General features: G+C 44.7%; 1 protein-coding gene across 11 annotated transcripts in view; it reads left to right on the top strand.

The window, feature by feature from the left end:
* The window catches only part of LOC143899662 (growth factor receptor-bound protein 14), a 251,125-nt gene that overhangs the window by 182,546 nt on the left and 52,387 nt on the right, over positions 1–16,192 (top strand). For 9 of the 11 annotated variants that reach the window (XM_077410092.1, XM_077410091.1, XM_077410098.1 and 6 more), the window contains one exon: positions 11,608–11,760. The exons of the other annotated variants lie outside the window; for them this stretch is intronic. In XM_077410092.1, coding sequence (XP_077266218.1) covers positions 11,608–11,760 — 153 coding nt within the window. The remainder of the gene's footprint in view (positions 1–11,607; positions 11,761–16,192) is intronic. 11 annotated transcript variants of the gene reach the window in all.

Genomic DNA, 16,192 nt, shown 5'->3' with positions numbered 1-16,192 from the left:
TCGTTCGCGTATCGCGAAAAGGAAAGCGCGAAAAATTTGAAAGCGTGAAAACTGCCGTCGGGCATCCGCGCGGCGTTTCGCACTTCCTGCAATTTGCATCGAAATTAGCTTCGCGAAGTCGACTTTCGTCGATCGGCTTATTAAGCAATCATACGTCTCGATACTTCTTTTTTTATCTAAATATACGTATATATACGCATCGCGCACGAACAATCTGTCATTAAGCGATATAGGCGAGCGTCCGTCTGATCGTATAATGTGCGATTATCGGATTACTCATTCAGCGAATTTTCTAGAAAAACTGATCCTGTCGTTTATGCCACGACTTAATGCCGCTCGCAACATTAACGCTTATTGTTAGACGCGTTTGACGATGCGAAAATGAGAATCGGACAGCCGCGTTTAGCGTAGCGGCGGGATAGAGTACGTACGGGAATCTTTTGTCTTGGCGGAGCTCTTTACGTGTCTTATTGTTAGCATTTCCGTGAGAGAGAAGTCTAATGTGGCATATAAATATCGTGCCGCGCGCAGCGTCGCGTGATGGATCATCGTGCGGCAACGTTCCTAAATTTTAATGGTCTCGAACGCGATGCCTTGTTTAACCCATTTAGAGGGAATTAGTCCTCGTAGCCGGCTGCACGACCCTGCCGTCGTCAATCGGCTGCGCGCTAGTTAGACCGTCGTTGCTATCGTACGGATAGTTAACAATATGAGCCAGTGATTCCACGTAAAAAAGAAAAAGTTTCCTTCGCTTCTTGTATCTCGAATATAACACACTCCGATGCATTTTAATGCGATTTACGTAACCCTCTTACCGCACACGCGGCTTTATGGGTATCGACTTATCGCTGAAGTTCCATTTTATCCGGCACTCACGACGGCACAAAGACCCCCAGCCCAGTTTCAAGTTGCGTTATGCATATAATTTCCCGGTTAGGTGGAAATTGGATTGCGCAACGGAGAATTAATGGCGAGACTGAGATTCGTTGACCCACGCTCCGCTCCGTTCGCGATAGGTACACATATCTAATATGTATCGGTTATCTCTACCTACCTACACCGGCGGTAGCAGTTGTTTCGCTTGCGCTCTCAGATTAAAGGATTTGAGGGACCGTTCTATTATACGCACGCGAGGAGGCGCGGTCGCGAGGCACACATTCGCCGCGACCAGTTTTCCCGGGTGCACCATCTTATGGGGGGGGGGGGGGCGACGAGCAGCCGATGAGAGACGTTCGATAGCGGTGTCTGAGCCGGCGAACGTGTATAACAAGCTCGACGCACGTGCGTTCGCATCTTCCACGTCACGTTTCGCGGATCACGCGAGCGATCGTTCGACTTACGTTGCACGAAGCAGACGACGCGGGAATTCACGTCGCTCACGGTGAACTTATCGTTTCTATTTATTCGTTCGGGTTCATTGCGCTCCGCCACTTGTTTCTATATATAAAAAAAAAAAAATCTTTCATCAGAGACATGATCGAGCACGCGGCAGAGTAGGAGCTTATGATTTTATAAAACTGAGCCTGTCACAAGCGGTTAATATATGTACATACGATATATCACAAAGTTGCGATTGTTGAGTCACCTCGTTCGATTGTATGTACTTGCGTGAAGTCCAACAGACCTGGTTGTTGAAATATTACACGACAGTTAGAGGTACTTTCTCATTGTTAGATAAAGATAGATAAAAAAAACCGGGAGATTATTTAATATATAATAAGAAAAAATAAATCATGAGAGGAACGATATTAAAACTTATAAGTGAGTCTTACCACGTCTCGCTTGATACTCAATAGGAAGTCTCTTAAAATTTATTTCAGTTTATTACGATTTCCATGACTTCACCTTAGAAGGAATGCTTATTGGAACATGTAGAAAAACCGCGAGAAAAGGGTCGATCTCACCGCCTGTGTGTATGTGTGTGTGTGTGTGTGTGTGTGTGTGTGTGTGTGTGTGTGTGTGTGTGTGTGTGTGTGTGTGTGTGTGTGTGTGTGTGTGTGTGTGTGTGTGTGTGTGTGTGTGTGTGTGTATGTGGGCATGTAAAATGAGATAAATGAGGGACACTGCGATAATTCGACGCGAGCGATCCGCTCGAACCGGCCCCGATGGAATTGAATTCAAATTAAATCGAATTTATTTGCGGATCACCGTGTCCCTGCCGCTATTCTCACTAACAACGCGAATCTCTTTCGCCGTTCTCGCTATCTTCGGAACTTTTCCCATTTCCCATTTGATGCGATATATAATTACGTATATATATTTTCTCGGTTACGGCTCTGTAATAAATCTTTCGCTAAAAGTTGCTCTCGCGGCACGATCTCGCGACGCTTCCTACATAAAAAAAAACGCAAAATCACACGTGATGCGATTTAAAATTTTCACATGCAGCTATCGTTAGCATTCGTATCTCGCTTTGAAATATTGCGCGGACTGGTTTGCGAAATTGCGTTGCATCAAAGCGGAATGCGTTACGTGTGATTTAATAATTAAAGATTAAAGGGAAAACACGCTCGAAAATGTTTGTTCAAACATTTTTTTTTGCCGACGCATGGTCTGGGCAAATATTGCTGCGGAAGTCTGGCACAACGCACGTATGTATGCACGCGGTATATCGCGGCGCACCGTCGGATTCGCAATTTTGGCTGGACGCGTGTGTTTCCATTCGCGGGCAAAAGCACACGGAAACCTGGGAATAGCGCGGTTATCGCGGTGTTTGAACAGAAAAGGCCTGCACGGTGGGCCTTTATCGGCACGTTGACCGCGGAGGTTAATTGATAGGCGTCCGGATTTGAAGTTTGGTACGTCGGTTCGGCGTTTTTAATTAGAACACGCGATGTACCGGAAAAATTTCTATATTCGACAATGCCGCCGACCGATGCATCGTGAATTCTTCTCTCGCGAATTCTGTTCACTTTCGGTGAATTTCTTTTTCGGACGACTCTTTTCGATCGTATGATCGCAGAACGTATCATAGGGCTTAATTCTACAAGGACGATATTGCTCACCGAAGACTGAAATTTCTATTCTCGTTTTGTCGAGAACTCTCGCCTCCGTTTTTGCCTTGAACAACGCTCCGACGTAGATATAGGTATAAGTGACGTTTCTTAACGAGAAATTAATTCTTTCTGCGAATAGCTCACGATCGTGGCTGGATTTGAAACGAGAAATAAAATTGATATTAAATGTGCTAACGTATAATTACATTATTATTACCAATGTTTATAGCACGACATATTAATATCAATTTTATTTCTCGTTTCAAATCGATGTGATATCAGTACCGCGAAAGTTTCAGTTGCACACCGATATTTAACATCCAATACCGGCATGATTGCTTTTTTTTTTATTCAGCTTGAATTGAATGTTCGGATATCTTGCTTTTGTATAGAGAGATGGAAAATACATGTTCGCGGCGGACGTGCGATGCGTAATTCTCGGGCTGCCGTGTGGCCACTCCTGGGATCGTTGTTCGCAACTTATTAGCAGTCATTGCGGGCCCGCTTCTACTTAATGCATCGTTTATTGCGTTAGCTCTTCGATGCGTCGTCGCCGCCGTTGTCGTCGCCGCCGTTGTCGTCGTCGCCGCTCGGCGGCGTGGGCGAAATTCCATTCCGCGCGCCACGAGTATCGTAAGTTTCTCTCGAAGCCATCGGGAGTTATCAGGGCGACCATTTCTACCGGCTAATGCCCGCCTAAGGAGCGAGCTACCGTGCCTAACGATGCGTTACGACGATTGTCGAGAAACGAGCACGAACGCCCACGAGGTTAACACTTTCACAGACGATAAATCTTCACCGGCCAATCGGCGATCGCGAAATTTTGTGCCGCTAATGCGCCGGCAATTAGCCGTGTGCTGCTTTTTCTGAGGGACAGTGCCTCCAACTTTTAGCTATAGTAACTTGAACGAGCCGAACTTTCATTACTTCCGTCATTTACGCAAATTAAATTATTTATATACAATATTTATTATATAAAACACATGATATATTTATAGAATTTTTTTCCGTTTTACATAAAAGAGAATATTTGTACATTCTATACTTAAGACATTTTAAATTTCGCTATTATAAAGGTAGTGTATTTAAATAAGAATTTTTTTCCTTTTGTCTGTGTACGATTAGAGAAAACAAAACCTTTATTATTTAGTAGATGAAGGAACAGAACATCGACAAAGTGTGTACGAATTTTAAATGTTTAATTCGGTTGTAATGACAATTAAAAGATATAAATATGCGAATGGCAGAACACGAAATATACATATGCGCTATATTGCAGCAGACAGAGTTTCATTTATACTATAGAACACATTCTCGATAATTATTCGAGGAAATAATCAAAAAACATTTAAGTAAATATGACAATTTCATAAATAAATAATTCAGTAATTGAGAACAATACTTAAAATAAGAATCTTTAAATTCAACGACGATAAGAATCCTATTCCGTTCTTTAATATTAAGCACTGAGATGATTGTAAGCAAGCTTTACAATTGAATTCCTGACTAAGATGATAAAGGTAAATAGAAATGTAAATAAAAAGTAGGAATAGTCTTGCCGAAAGAGCATTTCAGACAATCAAACGGATCAATTCATCATTGAACTCATACACGTTATATACAGATATATCCAATTACCAAAAAAGAATATAAACAGAGCATACACAAAAGATAAAGGAAATTCCTTGCAAGTTACTTAAGATCCAGAAGAATCTCTATTACGCTTTTGGTTCAATTGAAAATAATAATCACTCAGAATTAAGAGTTAAAGTTAAAGTTAACACTGTTTATACTGAAAAGTAAACGCAACTAGACAAACGAACGGATTGATTATTCATCGATTCGGGAAACCGAATCAGAGACTGAGAGTCTCGAATAAAGGTGGATGCCAGAGTTGAGAAGCTCGGATGGATACGATACGCACTTCCTTCCTTTCTTCACTTTCAGAATATTCGAGATATATGACGCTGAGAATTATTACGTGCTCACTAATCGAGCTGCCGAACGAAAGCGAAGACACGAAGACACGCGAGTCACGCGTAGAGAATTTAAAAGCTGTCGCTGAGAGCGTCACGTATATATGAGCGTCAGCGCTATGGTTACGATCTATTTACTGATTAATAGCGCCGTTATATCGATAGTGAGGGGAAGTCGGTAATGTGCAACTCGCGATCTTATTGATTCAACTTAGTAACCTTTTTATACCAACGAAAGCTCTGTATGCCATCTCTATTTACAAGAATTTATGCTACATTCTGAACAGTCTGGAAAACAAGCTGTCTGGATAAAAATTACCAGCTGCTACGTCAATATCTTGATGTAATATTAAAGCGTGTTTTGCCGCGAGGCTCTGATCTTGATCGCGCGATCATGCGCGGCGAGCCGATGATTTATCGTGCCACGCTATGTGCAACAAAAAAGAAGCGGCGGAGCATTATCAGGATGTTGCGCCTGCCTTTTTGTAACGCGTTATTGAGGGTCCGCTGTTATCGCGCAAAAGGTTTTTGAGATAACGGTCTGTTGAACATGCGTGACGCGTGCGCGAGTTTCAATTTGGTGAAATTCTCACATCCCGCAGCTATATTCTCGATAATTTTCAATTTTTTCTTCGACCAGACATGAGAAGTGTGGAAACTTTGATTCGATCGACGTGTCGCAATATACCTTGCGAACGTTCTGAGATTTCTTCTAACGATCCCTCGCATTATTCGATTTGTTCAGTCCGTCAAGATTGCGTAATGAAGGAAACAACTTTTATAATTCTTTTATTGCATTTTTTAAATATTTTTTATGCACATATATTTGACGAATCATATAGTAACGATGCGTAGCTTCTAAAATTATAATAAATACGGACTGTCAACACGAAATTCATCCGTCACGGACTTGGCACGGAAGTCCCGTCGCCGCACACGGTCCAGCGTCGTTCTTCGTGCGATCCCGTTTAGTATCGTCCCGTCGCACGTATGATCGAACCCGCGCGTGGATTTTATGCGTTCGTGCGCTCCGCCACGCTGACAAGAGAGGCCGATGTCGAAAGTCGGCCACGGACGTTCGCGTAAGGTCGTTATTACGTCACATAATCACGATCCGACGAAAATTGCTAGCGATCGCCTAAAGACCAGATAAACCACATCCTCTCGCGCGCCACCGTCACTCGGTGTTCAACATTATCGTAAAAGCTATTTTATTTTCCACATTTAGATACGGGGTTACGGGTGAAAAGATGCGCGTATGTAATCGGGTGAAAATACGAGCCACGAAAGCCGATACAGTTTCCGGTACAGCTCGGATTTCGATGATGCGCGAGAACGTTTCGGGTTGGTGTCAGCGATGCTGCATTTCACTTTTTCCGTCGAGCGTCGAGAGTCAAAAAGTCGCCGAAATTACGGGCCGTTCTCGATCGCGCTACCTATATATCCGCCGTGTGCACTCCGTGCGCGCGAGAAGCAAAGTCCGAAAAGCAGGCGAGATCGAAACGTAGAGCATGAAATAACGATAAAAATTCCGGGAGCGTGTTTTGTCATTCTCTCACAACTCTCCTATTTCTATTTCCCTGTCATCGCCGGGGATCGCCTCTATCGTATCGGGCGCTCTATTCACGGCTCATAGATTCTTAAAGCTTTCTCACGCGGCGTCGACTCCGAACCGGCATTTGCATCACAACGCGAGAATCGTTCGTAATATACGGCGGACGATGCCATAAGCACGGAAGCATCGATTATTCTTTTGGCCGCTGCCGCAGTTATCCGCCGTCGCGATTGCGATCCCTTCCCGTGTGCGCTTGCCCTTCTCTCCTTCCAACCAAAAGGACATACACGGTGTTCGCATTGTGCAGGCGGGGGGGATTTCAAAGTCGACTGAATCGCGCGACTTGTGTAAAATCGATGAAATAAATTCCATCTCTCGCCTCCTCGAGACGCGCCGCATCGCAATTTCAGGGCCTCTCGGTGTCACTCACGTATTCTGCATATTGTCATGCCGTCATTTTACTGAAAATTGCGTGTAACGTGTAACATTATGCGACGAGCGGGCCGCTCCCATCGCATTAAATTTTAATGACGGATTCTCTCTCGACAATTTAAGATGGATTTTTCGTTAACGGCAGCTGTCGAGACGGCGATACTTTCTGAAATACTGAAAACCGTAACCAAGTAATTTTCGGGGAATTAATCGAGAAAGATAAAACGGATTAACCCATTAAACGTGGGAAGGATAAAATAGACGTTTCTTATTTTCCACGCAGTTGTAAACTGCTCGAATCCATTTTTTTAAATATTTATTTAAATTAAATAAGTAGAACGCGTAGTTTATTAATTAATTTTAATACTGATACATTTCTCTGATCGAAAAAAAGCTGATTGTTTCTTGATTATTTATACATCACGGCTTATTGTCTCGCTTCATGGTTGGACGGTACACGATGGGAGGAACGGCTATAAGTCGCTTGCAAGCCACCGAATTTAATTAGCCGTATTGAAACGGCTCGTAAGTCAGCTATAGACAAAAGAAAATGTCAGGTAGGTCAAGAACCGGTTTACCGCCTTAGCGGTATTATACATACATACTCGGTCGTGCCTAGGTTCTGTCTCCGGATTCGATGCATTCGGCGCTCTCTCTCTCTCTCTCTCTCTCTCTCTCTCTATCTCTTTTTCTTTTCTTCTTTCGCCTCTTCCATTCTTTCTCTTCCCTCTAAACCTCCTTTCAGACGTTGTGCCTTAATTGCAAAACTTTTTCGTCGAATTTCTACGGTTTCTCAGAAGATTGGTAATCACGAGAGCTCTCTTCCTCTCCGCGTCTCTTTTTTCCTTCCTCTCTCTCTCTCTCTCTCTCTCTCTCTCTCCCTCCTTCGCTCTAGCGCTATATATCCGCTTCTTGTTCCTTCTGTTCTACCGGGGGGCATTTTCTTAGCACGCGAACAGGCACCGATGTGATTTGCGCTCGCGATCGTTATACGGTTTCGTTCCGAGGAAAAAGGAGGAGAAAAAACCCGATGCGAGGCGGGACGAGAGAGAAAGAGAGAAGCAAAGGCCAGAGGCTGCCTATGGGCGAGTGCGCATCATCCCGAGACGAAAAGGACGAATTGAAATGCGAGAGAGCGCGGGCGCAGAGGCGGATGATGATCGATCGCCTCTCTCGAGGCCTTGAATTCGATTTTAGCTTCCGGCGACGGGAGGAATGCATACCGTATACACCACCTCGTTTCTGCATTTCTTTCTGTGTTTTTTTTTTACCTCTTCCTTTTCGTATTCCGTTTCTCCCACGCCCCCCCTGAAAAAGTCGACGTCGAGTTTTCCGACTGCGCGCGAGATCCGCGATACTCTCCGTATCGGATCCTGGCGATTTTCCAGATGCGCGCATTCGATCGCGGTTGAAGGATGTCAACGGGAGAGAGGATGAGCCGGGGCAGACCCTCTCGACCGAGCGAATTATTTCAGCGGTCTCGATTTTTTGATATTGCACTCGGAATGATGGCGGTTTCTCGATGAGACGCGCCCGATTGATACGTTCCCGCGTCAGATTTTTTCGAGGTTTTTCCTCGAATAAAGCGAATCTCCGTTCGATAATTAAATCGCCGCCGTACTTTCATCTTAGCTCTCTGCTTGAACTTGAATCACGTCACCGTCGCAGCAGCGTTTAACACGCAGTAAACGGTTGCTTCAGGCAACAAAGTTCGCGGGACGAAATTGCCCGCGGGCTCTCGCCTCCCGAGTTTAGATGTCAAGCCCGAGACATCATTGTAAATGCGTTTTACTCGGGACCCCGATTAAATTCTCAGATATTAATCAGAGCACGTTTATAGCGAATCGCGCGCGCTCGTACTTATACCATCGATATCCGCGGTATCGGTACGCGGCGGCGGCGCGGGCGCGGCGACTCGCGTGGCGCGCTCGTAAAAGCGCTCGTAAAAGCGCGAGAGCAGTGACTATAAATAGAACGGCACGGCCGAGGCTTTTCAGGGTAAACCGACTTACTCGGAGAAACTTTATTAAACGAACCCGCGCGCCATTAATCACTCAACGACGGAAATGCGTCTGGCCGGTAAATAAATGAAAGCTCCTAGGCCGTAGGATATATCGGATCGAGGGTGGTTGGCTGGCTATAGCTGGCCGAAAGAGAGAGGGAGAAACTTTATAACCCTCGATCGAACGTTCTCGTACCTCTGTACGTTCTCTTTCCGCCTCTTCTTCTCCATTCTCCTCCTCCTCTTTCTCTTTCAAAAGGAGGACTTTTTGACAAAGTTTGCGCCGCGGTAAAAGAGAGAGGAGCCGAGACTTCTCTTGTCCGGACCGAGGAGGAAAAAATCGATACGAGAGAGATCCTGTTGTATGACACTGTCGACCGATGGCCATTCGTTCTTCTCCCTTCGCGATTTGGCATGCCTGACGCATGGGGGCCAAGGCTCTATTTCTAGCACGGTCAGCGTGCCAGCGACAGAGAAGTGCAACGGATCCGCTATAAACTGCGTTCGTGTAAAATGGCGACCGATAGCGATCCCTCTAACGCGTACCTAATCCCTCTCGCCGAAATACGCGTTCGCAGAAGCAGAGATTTTCGTAATGGAGCACGTTCGAGCTGAATTTCGCAGATGATGCGGTAAATAATATCCAGCATTTAAACGACTCCAAGCTAGGCTGGCCGAATCTCGACGCTTTCCTTGTTTCAGTTAAACGCCAGAAGCTGCGGGTATGGCACTTTTAGCCATTCACATGACGGTTTGCGTTGCAACGCTACATTGTTCTGGGAAAATAAAAAGGCCGCATATACTAAATCCTAGCGCGGAGTTTGAGTCAAGTGTACCATGTGTGTACGTTCACTTATATTATACCGTATATATATTACCGTTCACTTGTCCAATCTCGACCTCTCTCGTCAGGAAGTGCAGATTGAATCGCCTTTGTAAATCGTCATCACAGTTACGCCTATACAATTCATAAAGAAAAGAACATCATTCTGCCTTCCTTTATCGTTTCGATGTGTGAATTTTTCCGGTCGACCTTCCGCGTCCCGGCGGAAATTGCTTCCAATCGACAGCCTCCTTGATTCAACCCTCGGGGTATCGAAACGCAATAACATTTCAATAATAGCGGTAACATTCAATAGCGAGTATCGCGAAGCGTACATAAATTTTCTTATATTTCTTCGTTCTTGAAATTACTTTTTTCCCGTTTTATCGCATCCTGACTCGACCTGCCTCGAATTTTCGCGAATTGTACAGATTGTCTTGACTGGACGTCACAGGTCCAGTATCCCTCCCGAGTCGTATATCACACGACTCCCGTTAAATCTTTACGTTCGCTCATATTCTCGGGTCGGCTTTCAATGTTATACGTTCTGCCGGTCGGGCCGTTTCTTTTTTCGGTCGATCGTAAAGTTGCGGACATGCCGAGCCGGGCCGGGCTGATCGCGGTTGCGGATCGGCGCCGATTTAATTCGGCACGTGCGCATATACGTATGCACTCGACGAACAACGCGCGAGTACGAGTTGAATACGTCGGTTGGATTTTTACGAACCGGTCGCGATGCAGGGAGTTCTTAAGAGAGCAGCCGAAATAGTGTTTATAAAGCTGACGAGCGTGCCGCGCGTATCGAAGAAAGAAACCTCATCCTCGTCTCGAGTCTCCCTGCGTCTAAAAGCTCGCGTTGCGTACCTTGGGAACCGAGCTATCGGTAGAAAATGCGCTCGATTCGTTCCACGTTTTCTTCGCCACTTTCTCCCGAACGTGCGATCGCCGATCGTCCACGATAGACGAGACTATTTTATCGTTCAAGAAGGCACGGGCGGAACGAATCTTGAATCAGAAGTGGCTTCTTTTTTTCTGCAAACTTTCGTACCCCGCGTGTAATAGGCAACGAACAATTTAAGTTAGCCGACATAAAGAGTATTTTATTTCTTTCTGCGACGCGAACAATAATTAAATGTCATTTGTATATTATATACATACAGTTTGTTGAATATTTTATTGTATTAAGGCTTTATAAAATTATAACGTCCAGAAATATGAAAGGAAAAATGTATAGGTTTGCCGAGTTTATTGAAAAGTTCTATTACATGAAATATAAGCGTGAATTTTGTAGTCATCTTTCATCACTTTCTCGACTTAATCGAGTGCAATTCTATCAATGCAGTACTATCGTTGTGCGTCAGATGTTATCGTGTCGATAAGCATTATCGCATTCTACGTCGAAGACGCGATAATTAGGTCCATATATTTATACGTAACTTATCTTGTCTCGCGGACTTCTCACAGTTTCTTGTCCGACACGGCTTGTGCGAATTCTTTTTCTTCAACTCGCAGACTTTACGTTTCCGGTTCGCCGCGCACCACGAACTTCCCGAAGCTTCCGACACGGCGCGTGTATCTAATTGACCGTAAACTTGACGAAACTAAGCAATTGTGAACTTAAGATTGCATTAAAATTTTTGTAAATACACATTTTGAATATAAATTACAGTGTATAATAAATTAAAAAAAAAAAAAAAAATGAGATGCACATCTTACAGTTTTAAATGTATCTCATGGAAATAGAGGGCAGGAAATTAAAATGTTGAACAACGCACGAATAACAAAAACTATATTTGAGCTGTTGCAAATTTATTGGTGAATAGGTGGAAGAAAGGACAGAACTCGGTCGTCGAAATTGCTGCGAAGATTCCACGATAATGCTTAGTCGTTCCCGCGGACTGTTGCGGACTTCCCGTTATACTACTAGCACTCAGGAGCTGCTCGATTGCGGTAATGCCGAGGGATATGCAATTTACGTGAGTCTTTAATTTACAATCGGCCGAGAGCGGTTCTTCAAAGCGATCCATGATTCCTGGCGATCCTTGCTGGGGTCGCAACTTCTAGCGCGACTTTTAATTGCGTTTGGTAAGCGAGCGCAAGAACATCCTAGGTATAATCAACCTTTGGCGATCTTCCTTCGAGGAACCTCGACACGCGCGTCATCGTCCAGTAACGCACAGTTTATAATGGGGAGACAGCGAGCGCTGCCGTGTAGTTCGTATACGCTGATTTAACGCTAAAATTTCACGTTTCAACGCGGAACGAGGTACGACATACATATTACGCGGGCAATCTCTCGCAGATCTCTTCTTGCATTCATTGGACGCGCGCGACCAGACGCACGACGTGATCAGCGGTGATTACCGTATTCGGGGCACCATATGTCGCAAGCGCAATCTCTGTTATCACTGCGAAGGCCGTTCGCGATCGCGCCGCGTCTCGCGTGTCTCGCGGAGAACGCCGACGCGTGCGTGCACTCAATGCGAGCTCCTGCGTGCTTCTGAAGCTCTTCGGCTCGGCTCGAGTATCTCCGCATCGCGGCCGAGCCGTGGCATGCAACTTGTGGGGGGATACGACGACTGAAAGTGCATGCGCGGTGCATTCGCGATTCTCTCTTTTCTCTCCCCTGCCATCCACCTCGCCCTCTCCTCTCCCTCGCGCCACCGTCTCGCTCATCTCGAATCTCGAATCGACTTCGGTCTAGCCGAGCGGGAGTATAGAAAGACATCGGGCACGTCGACCGCAATTATCGTGGCAATTCGTCTTGAACGCGCGGGGGACGACTTTTTCCGCCGAACGATGGATGCACCGTTGCACGGCCGCAGGCCGCACCGTCGCGTCGCGGATTTTCGCCGGGAAAGTAGCGCGACGTAGATCGTCACGTTACTCACGAAGGCGGAATCAAACTGGTCTCCGCTCCGTTCGTCGATTCGCGATGAGGTCGCTCTTACTTACTAGGTCGACGTAGCTATACGATATGTTTTTCTTGTGCGACTACTAGATCCGGAGACTAGCGGGGAAAGACACGAGGGTCAAGGGTCAAGAGGATCGAAAGATCCGCGTAGCCGAGAAATTAAATATCTGTTTTATGAAATCGCCCAATTTCTTCCAAACGAAATTTATTAATATCTTTTATATTATGGAGGATTTGAGTAGATGTTGATTATGGGAAAAGATAATTAGCGTGTAAGGAGTAACGAATAAGAAATGTACAATCTTCAACATTGCATACGATAATTATGAATGATTTTATATTGTACCATTCGGCAGCAAGTGTGATGTAAATTATAAACTACAGATTTATTTGTTATTCGCAGATTTAGGCCTATTAAGCATATTACAGCGAGCGAAATGATCGCCGAGTGACTTCAAGTGAAAAGACCGAACGATTTTTAGCGATGTACTTGATATCTCCTTTCTTTTTCGCGATATATATAAGTACCGTATCGTGTGCGCACGTTGCCCGTTTCGCGCCGCTCGATCGAGTCATTTTTCGTCGATTTTTGCCAACGAGCGCAATACGGAGCGCAATCCGCTTACGCGGCACGTTTTGAGTTGTACAAATAGCCTTGCGTCTCGATCCTCTACGTAGCGGCGCCTTAATTATTACTTATGCTTAAAAGTTCGTTATCGTTGGTTATACGCATCGCACATGCATGCGCGCCCCCTGTTGCCAGGCGCGGATGCAACGAGCCGAGACGAGCGCGGAACATTCTCTCTGCCTGGAATTACTGAAAAGCACTGCAGAGATTTTCGGATATTCTCCTTGCTTTTATAATTAATCTCGTTTCTCGACAACTACGTGAAAATTATAAGACTGCTTGAATACAAAAAAAGTCAATGCAAACTTGTCTTAAAATAAAACTTTTACATTATTTGATTGATTGAATGTAAATCGGTGTATAAATAAAATTGACGTTTTATGGCGAAGATACCTGAAAATATTGCATATCAGTAGCCTTCAATGGCACCGATATTTCATGGTTTCATTCGGCAATGCATCCAACCGATATCTCATTTTCCATATCGGGAAACGGCGATTCTATCAATTCGTGACACGGATATGTCCCTGTCAATTTATAGCGCATACTCGCACGAAAGTATCGCGTTGCTCGGGATAACGGTACCCCGCGGCGACGAGCGCGGGCGAGAACATCATCGTCGTCGTCGTCGTCGTCGTCGTCGTTGCGTCAGAGCATTGCGGATATTGGTCCCGACCTATCCCACAAGGATAGTCCGAGACCGATGATGATGACGACGACACGGTGATAACGACGAGGAGGCTCTTGCGAGTAACGTCGCGTCGTGAGCCGTCTCTCTCTCTCTCTCTCTCTCTCTCTCTCTCTCTCTCTCTCTTTCTCCCATACTCGTATCAGTTGGGCACCATAAACTTCTTTATTCCTCTTCTCGTTCGCGCTCTCTATCGCGAAACCACTCGTATCTTATCCACCGTCTCGCTGCCATCCTCCTCCCGGCTCTCCTCCTCCTCGTCCTCCTGCCCTCTCCCGCCAGGCTCATTCCTTCCTTCTCCTTTTCCGCCTGAGGGCGTGAAATACGAAGTCGCGTGTGACAGAAACGAGGTCGTAGCTCTTAAGTTACGGGAGGAACAACCCGGCTTTTCTTACGTACGTGCGCCACGTACGCGGCGGCCGCGGCGGCCGCGGCCCCCTCCCCCCCGCTCTCCTTCTCCGCTTCACCGCGAAACTTCCGCGAAGGTAGACTACACACCGCACACCTCTATCGCGTATCGCCATCGCCACCACCGCCAGCATCGCGTAGCTTCTCCCTGTCCGTCGCGGCCGCTGAAATCTGAAATCGTTCGGCCATTTTTCACGGTCGGCGTTGAAACACTCTCCGCGAGGTTCGCGTTCGCACATCACGATAGGTCGGCTGAATTATACTTGGTCGGACAATAAATTTTCTGGAAATTTATCGCTGTGCTTGCGCTCGCGTACACCAGTGCTCTCTCTCCCCGAGAAACGGCTCGTCGCTCCCTTTTCTCCACTCCTCTCCTCACGTATGTGTATACGAGCTCTCTCGCATCTTCCGGGCAATTCGCTCTTAACGGACTCTTTCCCTCGGTTCAAAGTTCCTCAAGCCTAGGATCGATACCGAGAAAAATCGTTCTTTAAGGAGTCATATGAAATTTAGATTTTGTTAAAGAGAAACGAGAGGAACGTTTTGAAAATATATCTATTTAAATAAGCGCACTTTAATTAATATATTTTCTGGTAGAATTGACGTCGCGGTATATTAAAAAAAATGGATTAACATTTTTTTATTACATATAAAGAAAGATTCGATTTTTTATTCTTTTCATAAGTTAATTTATTATTCTATTACACACACATATGCGTCCTGAAATTTTAGTATTATGTAAACTTCATATACCATTAAGATGCTTTAAGATAATTTAATCTTTTTTTTTTAAGAGTATCTTTTCGCAATTTATGACCAATTTAATAAAGCAAATCGAATACGTGAGCTTGCAAAAGTCATAGATTTTTTTCAGTAATTTATTATTTAAGCATTATTTTATTTTATTCTGTCTTTTATTTACGCAGATTATCACGTTGCCTCTTAAAGAGTTTATTCCTCGTTAATTGATAGAAGCATTAATTAACAGAATAGAATATTTAATTAATAACATGGCCCATGAATGTTTCCCTGTGGGAATTGTAGAGACAGTCGGAGAGGATTTATTCCGCGATTGGATAAAGCGATACGATCGCAATTCTTTTTATGATCCTGAACGCAGAAACATAGCGCTGGAGTTTTGTCCTTTTTTCCTCGTTTTTCAGTGATCATCGGATTTGTTTCGCCGGGTCTTTAGTCGGACGCGGTGCGCGTCGTTCCTTCGGGGTAGTTTATTACCCGCCCCTGCCTTCGCTTTCCTCCCTGCGCCTTCTCGTTTCTGTGTGCGCTCTCTCTCTCTTTCCTTTCTATCTCTGCTCTTGCTCTTTTTTCAAGCTTCGATTAATCACCGTGGCTTCTACCATCGATTCTATGAAAAGAATAATCACCAACCACTACCACTTTTCTTCGTGCTACGCGTAATTTTGCGCATCGTCGTTATCGAGGCGAGTGCCTTCGATCAAATAAATCGCTCGTGCCTTAAGTGGAAGTTATGTTTAGCTCTCTAATTTATTTAATATGTAAAAGAATGTGTTTCTCTCAAAGACGAGAAGTATTTTTTCATTTTCCAGACTACAGAGGTGTTTTATAAGTTGTTCCATTTTACATTTTGTTTTCGGATATTCGTGTGTATCCTGCAATTTATATTCTTGAGATCATATCTTATACATACCTATATATCTTTTATGTCACATATTATTAAACGTTATTGATAAATTTAAATGCAAATACGCTATTAAATTATCGTGCAATAGTATTTATGAATGGAAATTT

This window comes from Temnothorax americanus, unplaced genomic scaffold, assembly GCF_048541705.1.
Source record: "Temnothorax americanus isolate GAGA-0224 unplaced genomic scaffold, ASM4854170v1 Scaffold28, whole genome shotgun sequence".
In the NCBI taxonomy this organism is placed as follows: Eukaryota; Metazoa; Arthropoda; class Insecta; order Hymenoptera; family Formicidae; genus Temnothorax; species Temnothorax americanus.
This window is presented reverse-complemented; position numbering and strand designations above follow the sequence as displayed.